Source organism: Anarhichas minor, unplaced genomic scaffold (genome assembly GCF_050575085.1).
Source record: "Anarhichas minor isolate MPS153535 unplaced genomic scaffold, ASM5057508v1 ptg000149l, whole genome shotgun sequence".
In the NCBI taxonomy this organism is placed as follows: Eukaryota; Metazoa; Chordata; class Actinopteri; order Perciformes; family Anarhichadidae; genus Anarhichas; species Anarhichas minor.
The window spans coordinates 77501-87669 of NW_027466595.1; the positions used below are offsets into that span (position 1 = coordinate 77501).

The 10169-nt window shown below is 46.1% G+C and overlaps 1 protein-coding gene across 1 annotated transcript in view; it reads right to left on the reverse strand.

Moving 5' to 3' along the window:
• The window catches only part of akap8l (A kinase (PRKA) anchor protein 8-like), a 10334-nt gene extending 1814 nt beyond the window's left edge, over positions 1-8520 (reverse strand). The window contains exons 1-11 of the mRNA XM_076085308.1: positions 8374-8520; positions 7237-7275; positions 6677-6926; positions 5022-5443; positions 4698-4915; positions 4291-4405; positions 4148-4188; positions 3390-3420; positions 3210-3300; positions 2459-2600; positions 1-36 (exon numbers count right to left, since the gene is read on the reverse strand). The exon at positions 1-36 is cut by the window's left edge and continues 70 nt beyond it. Coding sequence (XP_075941423.1) covers positions 1-36; positions 2459-2600; positions 3210-3300; positions 3390-3420; positions 4148-4188; positions 4291-4405; positions 4698-4915; positions 5022-5443; positions 6677-6926; positions 7237-7275; positions 8374-8398 — 1410 coding nt within the window. The 5' untranslated portion in view covers positions 8399-8520. The remainder of the gene's footprint in view (positions 37-2458; positions 2601-3209; positions 3301-3389; positions 3421-4147; positions 4189-4290; positions 4406-4697; positions 4916-5021; positions 5444-6676; positions 6927-7236; positions 7276-8373) is intronic.
• Positions 8521-10169: the final 1649 nt, after the last annotated feature.

Here is a 10169-nt window from a genome sequence, read left to right on the forward strand (position 1 = left end):
CTGATCCGTCTTCTTAAACTTGTTCAGCAGATATTCCTACAAAATAAAAGTCTCTTCTTATTCTTTATTATTTCACTATGCTCCACATCACAGATCGTTGTGTTCGACAGCATCCAGGAGACTCAGAATACAACTTATTAAAAACAAACTACAGAAATTACTCAATAAAGTTTTGTTTTTTTTAACAATAAAAATGATTAGTTTCCCCGCTGTGGGACTAATAAGGATTATCTTATTTCATCTTCAGGATTAATAAAAAACATCATCGTCAGATGTTCATTTTATTTCAACGGTCCTTGAACGCATCATGTGCAACAAACGCTTCAGTCAGAGAAAAGCAGCTAAAGCGAAGCTTCAATATGTGATGTTTCATCACAAACATTTCATTCTACATGTTGTCATTATAAATGTCTCCTCTAATAAAGAGTTCACTTTAACCAGAGTGTGTTAAACGTTAAGCTGTGAGCTCCTCAGAGACACCATGACGTCATGATTGAGTCATCTGAGACCAACTGTCATGTGACTACCAGGAGGAGACACTGACTGAACTACAGGAAGTGAACACAGAAGAGGGGAGGAGAGAGGAGAGGAGAGGGGAGGAGAGAGGAGAGAGGAGAGGAGAGGGGAGAGAGGAGAGGGGAGGAGAGAGAAGAGAGAAGAGGAGAGGGGAGGAGAGAGGATAGGAGAGAAGAGGGGAGGAGAGAGGAGAGGAGAGAGGAGAGGGGAGGGGAGAGGAGAGAAGAGAGGAGAGGAGAGGGGAGGAGAGAGGATAGGAGAGAAGAGGGGAGGAGAGAGGAGAGGAGAGAGGAGAGGGGAGGGGAGAGGAGAGAAGAGAGGAGAGGGGAGGAGAGAGGAGAGGGGAGGGGAGAGGAGAGAAGAGAGGAGAGGGGAGGAGAGGAGAGAGAAGAGAGAAGAGGAGAGGGGAGGAGAGAGAAGAGGAGAGAGGGGAGGAGAGGAGAGGGGAGAGGAGAGGGGAGAAGAGGGGAGGGGAGAAGAGAGAAGAGAGGAGAGGGGAGGAGAGAGGATAGGAGAGAAGAGGGGAGGAGAGAGGAGAGGAGAGAGGAGAGGGGAGGGGAGAGGAGAGAAGAGAGGAGAGGGGAGGAGAGAGGAGAGGGGAGGGGAGAGGAGAGAAGAGAGGAGAGGGGAGGAGAGGAGAGAGAAGAGAGAAGAGGAGAGGGGAGGAGAGAGAAGAGGAGAGAGGGGAGGAGAGGAGAGGGGAGAGGAGAGGGGAGAAGAGGGGAGGGGAGAAGAGAGGGGAGAAGAGAGGAGAGGGGAGAGAGGAGAGGGGAGAGAGGAGAGGGGAGAGAGGAGAGGGGAGGAGAGAGGATAGGAGAGAAGAGGGGAGGAGAGAGGAGAGGAGAGGGGAGGAGAGAGGAGAGGGGAGGGGAGAGGAGAGAAGAGAGGATAGGAGAGAAGAGGGGAGGAGAGGAGAGAGAAGAGGAGAGAGGGGAGGAGAGAGGAGAGGAGAGAGGAGAGGAGAGAGGAGAGGAGAGAGGAGAGGAGAGGGGAGAAGAGAGGAGAGGGGAGGGGAGAAGAGAGGAGGGGAGGGGAGAAGAGAGGGGAGAAGAGAGGAGAGAGGAGAGGGGAGAGGGGAGGAGAGAGGAGAGGGGAGGAGAGAGGGGAGGAGAGAGGAGAGGAGAGGGGAGGAGAGAGGAGAGGGGAGGAGAGAGGAGAGGAGAGGAGAGAAGAGAGGAGAGGGGAGGAGAGAGGGGAGGAGAGGGGAGAGAAGAGAGAAGAGGAGAGGAGAGAGGAGAGGGGAGGAGAGGGGAGAGGAGAGAGGAGAGGAGAGAGGAGAGGGGAGGAGAGAGGAGAGAGGAGGGGAGAGGAGAGAGGAGAGGAGAGGGGAGAAGAGAGAGGAGAGGAGAGGGGAGGAGAGAGGGGAGGAGAGGGGAGAGAAGAGAGAAGAGGAGAGGAGAGGGGAGGAGAGAGGAGAGGGGAGGAGAGGGGAGAGGGGAGGAGAGGGGAGAGGAGAGAGGAGAGGAGAGAGGAGAGGAGAGGAGAGGAGAGGGGAGGAGAGAGGAGAGGGGAGGAGAGAGGAGAGGGGAGGAGAGGGGAGAGGGGAGGAGAGGGGAGAGGAGAGAGGAGAGGAGAGAGGAGAGGGGAGGAGAGAGGAGAGGAGAGGGGAGAGGAGAGGAGAGGAGAGAGGAGGGTTAGGGTGAAACGTGAATAGTTTAATATTTGTAACATGTAGAGACTATTTGAGACTTGAACAATGTTGGATATTTAGATTCTAGTGTGAATGTACTTTACATAAATTGAACTTGTGTTTTGTTTCTTCTTAACGATGATGTCATCATAACTGTTATTGTGCACTACAGACGTGTTGATGGTTGGATAGAGCAGCAGGACTTTATACCTGCTGACGTTACGATGCTTCCTCGTGGGCGCTAGCGTTAAACAGATTCATCAGGGATCCGTTTCTATCTCAGACCTCTAGTGGCCCCGGAGAGACGCTCACCTGGAGGAAGTCCGTGGTGGGTTTGCACAGCTGGCCTGAGAGGAACTTGAAGTGGTCCTTGTGGAAGCGACTGTCCAGGTGAGTCTCCATCTCCTCTTTGTAGAAGGAACGGAACTTACACACCGAGCAGGCGAACATCACCCTGAAGCACAAAGACCGTCACCTCTCATCGTTTCTCTCACTCCGACTATCTGCTGCTCTCATCATTAAAGAACAGATGAATCTACCGCTGTCATCTTTAATTCAATAACTGTACATCAGTTATTATTCGTAACAAACAGAAGGGAGGAGTCCACATGAATGAAACAGAAGCAGCTGTAGATAAACGTTTAGGAGTCATGTGACACAACAAGCTGCTGTTCTTCACTTCTAACCAATGAGCATCATCCACAGACCGTCTACGGCAGGAACAAAGACCACGACGCTGCTACGACGTTAGCTTAGCACAGCACCGATCGATCCAGAAAACAAGCATTTTAAAGCTGTGTACTTGTCGTCTTGTGGAGAGGACTAGTGGAGAATAAATGCAGACGTTGTACAGATGTTCATCACGTAGTTAACTGGACTTCTTGGTGTGTTTAGTGTTCACACAGCGGCAGTAAACAGACGTGTGGTGCGACACAGTGAAGACTCCGCTGGATGACGTCATGAACACTAAGCAGAACAGGTTATTTCTGTACATGGTTGATGGAGGAAAGAAACGGCTTAGTTAGCAACGGTTTGGTTGGAGATAAGCCACGCCCCCCACTACCTCTCCAGGAAGCCCCTCCTCTTCCTCATCTTCGGGAGCTTGTCCTGACTCTGTTTGTCTTGAGGACTCTTCTCGTCTTGTTTCTGTGAATCTGAGCAGAAAGAAGGAGGAGCTTGATGTACATGAACATGAATAAATCCTGAGAGAAGGTAAATGAAACGGATGTCGAGGAGCTTCAACCTTTATCTCCGTCTGCTGCAGGACTCGTCTCCTGTAGAACAATCACCGTGTTAATAAGCTGAACACGTGTGCTGAGAACTTCAGACACGTTCATTTACGTTACATTCACAGCCTCGCTGAGCAACAACCGTCTTACTCCATCATCAATTTAATTATTATATTAAATCAACATACATAACTCGTCAGGCCACACACACACACACACACACACACACACACACACACACACACACACACACACACACACACACACACACACACACACACACACACACACACACACACACACACACACACACACACACACACACACACACACACACACACGTTGAGAATCTTCTTCTGTTCTAATATAATAATAATTGACTCACTCGTTCTGGAGATCAGCCTGAAAAAAATCCGTAGGCTGATCCTCTGGAGTATATAATATATATATAAATATAAATATTTACACTGTTTAGTGTGAGTTCACATCCATTTTTTTCCAAAACGTCATCACAACTGTAACAATGTTATGTTAGTGACCTTTGAACCCAGAGGTCTGATGGGTTCCTCTTGGAGTTCAGGTGGACAGACGTCGGTTTAGAATGTGAGATGATGAGTTATGAATGAAGCTTCACAACTATTTGGTTCAACAGGTTACATTCTTTATAGAACAATCTAACCTGTTCTGTCTCTGTGGTTCAGAGGTTTGTATTCGTGAGACTTAAACGTGTTCGTGCTGCAATAAAACAGGATTCATCTCCTGATCGACTCACCGTCTGTGTTTCACCCTCGTCACCGTTCTTCTCCAATTGTTCTACTTAAAAAACACAAAGAGCACATCGACATCAGAGACAGAGACAGACAGAGAGAGACAGACAGACAGACAGAGACACAGACAGAGACACAGACGTTGTACCTTGAGCAGCTTCTGCCTCTGAACTCTCCGTTCTGTTCATCTTGGACTCCGGCTCATCAGCTGCTGTGAGCGTCTGCTTCCTCTTCTTCTGGACGTCCTGTTGAGGCTTCACCTGCTGCAGTTCACACACACATCAATACGCAACACACACACTAACCAACGATGCAACCAGAGTCTACACGTAGTGCTGGTTACAAGCCAGATATCACAGTACTCGTCTTAACACTGCAGAGGATCAGACCCACAGAGTGAACTCCTCCTCTGGACATGGAGGGTGCTCACTATATAAGGGGGAGGGGGGGGGGGTCCATGAGGCCTGTGTGACCACATATACAGGGCCAGTGGTCAGAGAGAGAGAGCCCCCTAGAGTGTGAGAGGAGGTCTTGTTTTTGGCTGGAGGTACTTACTTTGTTGAGGGGTCTCTTGCGGCCCCGCTGGCGGCCGGCCCTCGGGCCCCCTCCAAAGTGCCTCCCGGGGAAGTCGTGAGGCCCTCGAGTGGAAGACCCCTGGTGGAAGCCCCCGGTACTCTCAGGGTACATGCGGTTGGACAGGAGCGATGGGAGCTTTCCTCTACCACCTCCTCCTCCTCCTCCTCCTCCTCCTCCTCCTCCTCCTCCTCCTCCTCCTCCTCCTCCTCCTCCTCCTCCCGGGGAGCGGCCGCGGTGAGACTGGCCGCCGGTGCCGCTAACGGTTCCACGGCCACCGGTGCCGCTTACACGGGCCACCTCCACCTAGAGGAGTGGGGTCGGACCTGCGGCTTCCAAACCCTCCTCCTCCTCCTCCTCCTCCACCACCACCTCCTCCTCCTCCTCGACCCCCGGCACTTCCACCCCTTCTGGGAGAACGTCGGCCTGCTCCGGGCCATCCTCCTCCTCCTCCTCCTCCTCCAGAGCCACTGTTGAAGGACTCCCTCATATTCTGTGGCATTTTAACGACTCCGTAGGAAGAGGAAGGGCTGTCAAAGCATCCTCCTCCTCCTCCTCCTCCTCCTCCTCCTAGACCAAAGCCAGAACCTCCTCGCTGACTCAGCAGCATGCTGTCGTCACGGCCATCGCCATAACCGCCATAGCTACCGCCGCCGGATCTGTAGAGATCTCGGGAGGAGGCGAGGGCGGAGGAGGCGCGCGAGTCGAAGGACTCGTAGTGGTCATACCTGTGGGGGGGAGGGAGGGAGAGGTGGTTGATAGAGAGCAAAAAAAGGGGGGCAGTCAGGTGTTTTTTGGGGATTTCTCCTCCAACCTGCTGGTCCTTTCTTCTCCTCCTCCTCCTCCGTGTGGGATCGCTTTCTCTGGTTGTCACTCCCAGCATTTCATATAAATATATCTTGATATATGCATTTGATAACATCAGATCAGAGATGGATGATCCAAACACTAGCTAACGCTGGTGGTCTTATAAACATACTGATGATGCTCTCATGGTTTAGCTTTACAGAAGACCATCCCACCACGGGTGTGTTCTGGTGGAGCTCAAACTGGATCCTGCAGATTAAAGGAAAATGCAGTTTCTTAGACCGTGGACCATCAGAACCAGAGACGTCTGAGACGGAGGGGAAACATCGTGGGAGGTGACTAATCTTTGGGTGAATACACTAAAGTGGGCCTTTTACAGGAATCATACAACTCATCTCTCTGGTGTAACACATGGGGGGGGGGGGGGGGTCATATGGAGGATGATGAGAGAGAAACAGAAGGTAGAGATGGACTGGCTTCATGTGCAACGAGGAGACTGAAGCCCTCAAAGCGTCTCACACCAACACCAACCACACCGGCGTGATGTTGACTTTGTATTTTACAGAACTTAGTTCTTCTTCGGGGCCTGTTAACCAATCGACGGCCTCGGCGCCTTTTTGCGTCACTGAGGTCTGTTTTCAGTTATTTTTAACTCAAAAAGAAACAAGCAACTGGTGAGCAGTGACATTCAAGAGACAAATGTTCCCGACCAACCAGCTGACATATTAGGCATGCTAGTTTAGGTTTTACTGACCGATAGTCGACCCTCGTTGGGCGATGATTAACCCTTTAACCGACAGGATTAGAGCCTGAAGCTTCGTTTATGTACGGAGGACGTACACAAACGTGTTTGAGCAAAAAACACAACAACCACGTCCCCAGTTAGCAGCCACCATGTTGTCCTGGACACATGCAGCCACTTTCCCAGTAAGTCTCCCAGTTTAGCCGAGTGTGGCAGCTGTGTGTCTGCCTGGTTCAAGCTGGTTAAACCTGGTTGAACCAGGCTTCTCGTCGTTGGTTAACGGTTAATTATTAAAATAAGATGTTTTGTTATAGAACATGAAAGACACCACAGGAAAAGGAAACCATGTACGTGTGGTGGTGATATGGTGCTGCATGACGTATGAAGCATAGAATAAAGACGTCATCGTTACCTGTCACCTCGAGTCCCCTTCAGCCCCCCCTCCAGCTGAGTCAGCATGTCCAGGCGCTGGTTAATTTTGGCAATGACGGCATCGGCGTTGGTGCCGGTGGACGAGAGCAGGGAGGCTCCGGAGAGCCCTCTCTTCATGTGGCCGCCGCCTCCTCCTCCTCCTCCTCCTCCTCCTCCTCCTCCTCCATAGCCCCCGAGACCGGACATGGAGTCCTTGTAACCCCCCCCATACAGGTCAAAGCCACCAGAACCTGGTGAGGAATCACACGAGGTTGAAACGTCTATATTAAGATGAAACTTTATGAATCCAGAGTTTGATCAAAGATCAGACAGATAATAAAAGACAAGATAAAAATATAAATACTGTATGAACAGAAGAAAAGCAGTACGAGTAAAGACGTAAATACATAAACTAAAATCAAAGTAAATTACAACAACAAACGATTAAATATATATGAGAATACTACCACCAGTGCCTCGTGGTATTCTCCATGATATGAAGTATAGTACATCGTATATTGTAGTGGTATACATTGTGTTTCAGTATATTCACTCTCTCACCTCTGCTGCCTGACCCGCCGCCCCCCCAACTGGAGTAACCTGCAACCAGAGAGACGATTAAAGATATTAAACTCAAACAGACAAACAGCACACGGAGAAGTCTCCAATCATACTCATCATCATAATGTATGTCTTAGTTTATACCTCATTCAATGTCATTTTATTAGCTTGTTTTTTTGCATTGAAGAATTCTTTGCAATTGAAGCAATAAAAAAGTAGATTTCTTTGTTGGAAGGATTTTAGTTGCTCACAATAGTCTCATTGTGTCTTTGTGTTCTTCACATTGCTCTTTAGGTATCTGATTACGACGGTAACACGTCACTCTGTTGTGTGTTTGGTTAAGTCTTTGCACTATTGTTTAGTTAGCTCATTTTAATATTATTCTATTTCATTGTGCGTCTTTATATTCAATATGTTTTGCTGTTATTTTTAATCCCTGAGGGGACATGTTTTAACTATTTACAGATACAGGTAAAGCAATAAAATAACAGTAAAACATATTAAATATGTACAATAAAATAGAATAATATGAGAAAGTATAGTAATGTCAGACCACGAGTCTGTTGTTCTGGTTTATGAAAGCGGCCATTTTACCCATCCTTAATAAAAAGAGTTTTTCTCCCACAGACTCCATTTTACCAGAATTAACGAGCTAACTTTATCAAAGCAGTAACACGAACTACAAAGTATAAACTATCTACAAACAGCCCAACAATGGGCCTCCTGCGTTAGCTTAGCAACGTTAGCATACAAACAGCCTTGATGGCTAGTGGCTAACTTTAGCTACTTTACGGTAATGTTAGCTAGGCCTGATATGTCGTAAACGGTTTTATTTCCCCCGTTTGTTCAGAAATGGCTTTATTTACATTATATTAATAAATATCACAACAGTAGTTGTATGAAATATTAGCCACCTGACACGTAGCTAACGCGTCTTTGTTTCAAAGCTACATAAGCTATGGGTTGTTGCTACTAGCATGCTAACAGCTAATATACTGGGGCTGCGTTTCACGGTAACAAAGCGTGTGTTGCTACTAGCATGCTAACAGATAGCATACTGTGGCTAACTGGGAAGCTAATAAATAAATGTGTTCGTGGTGACGGTATGTACAGCACAGGTAAAAGTGTTGTAGTCACCTGAACCGTAGCTCCTGCCGTCCATGGTGCTTCACTGGTAGTCCGATCCAAACAGAGTAAAGCGCTAGTTAGCTCCAGAAGCTACAGTTAGCAGCTAGCTACACCTTCTGGTGGAGTACCGCTGTTTAAAAGAGACGAGATGTACTGATACAAGAAATATATCACGTGACCGCCAAGGCCTCGTTACGTCACATGTAGTCATATATCTAACCAGGGTTTAATAACATATATATTTATATATATCTAACCAATGTTTAATAACATATATATATTTATACATATCTAACCAATGTTTAATAACATATATATATTTATATATATGTAACCAATGTTTAATAACATATATATATTTATATATATCTAACCAATGTTTAATAACATATATATATTTATATATATGTAACCAATGTTTAAGAACATATATATATTTATATATATCTAACCAATGTTTAATAACATATATATATTTATATATATGTAACCAATGTTTAATAACATATATATATTTATATATATCTAACCAGTGTAGGAGGGGTTCCAACCCGGGGGGGGGGGGGGGGGAAGGAAGTGACGCCACACAAACAGCTGTTCACTGCTTGCTGCCTGGTTCTTGTGTTAAAAATGTCCTTAATAATACATTTTAGAAAAACTGCGTTAATGCGAGATAAAATAATTGTCGTGTTAATTAATGAATGCGTTAACGCGATAATAACGCGTTAATTTGCCGAGCACTAATATATATTTATTAGTGCTGGGCAACGATTAAAATATTTAATCGCGATTAATCTCATTGTTATGGCAAAGTTCAATAATGAATTCAAAAGTAGTGTATTGCGCACTTTTATTTTAAAAGTACTGCTGTATGAACAAAAGGACAATAACATTTGGTTCACGAGATGCAGGCAGCATGTTTTATACTTAATGTGAATATAATTCATACTTTGTTGGCATCTTATTCTGAAAACCGGATGTTCGTCTGAAGAAACCGGATGTTGTCTCACGTTAATCTTTCCGCTAACTTTCAAAGTCCTTCGCTCGCTCCCGATCTGTGCCGTTTAAATGCGTTTACCGTGAATGTCAGCATATAGGTGCACTAACATGTAAGTGTCTGCTGAGTTGACCACGGAGATCTGAGTGTCTGCTGACTTTACCGCAGCGATGTCCAGTAGTCTCCAGGGAGAGCAACAGCTGGTGCAGCTTCTCTCTTTATTTCTGCCCCCCCCCCCCTCGACCAGAAGCGGAAGTCGCCTTTTCTCTACGGCAACCCTGAAGGGACATCACATCTCCAATACAAAACGATAAACATGAGACAGTCTGTTTCAATAATAATAAATTAAAAATACTTACCTGTTTTTTAAAAATTATTATTATTATTATTATTTTTTTAATATCAAAAGGTTCAAGGACACACACACGTTCACACACACACGCACGCACGCACGCACGCACACACACACACACACACACACACACACACACACACACACACACACAACTGACTATAGGATGTTTGCTGGCTTTTATCCCACTGTTCTTGTCATCCTCTTGTTGTTATGTATATGTATTGTCTCTTGTCTTTCAATAAAAAAAAATAAAAGATATTATAATAAATTTTAAAAATGCGTTAACGCGCGATAAAATAATTGTCGGCGTTAATTAATTAATGCGTTAACGCGAAATTAACGGGTTAACTTGCCCAGCACTAATATTTATATATGTATTCATATATATTTATATATATATTCATATATATAAATATATATTTATGTATGTTTATCTATATATATATACCTACA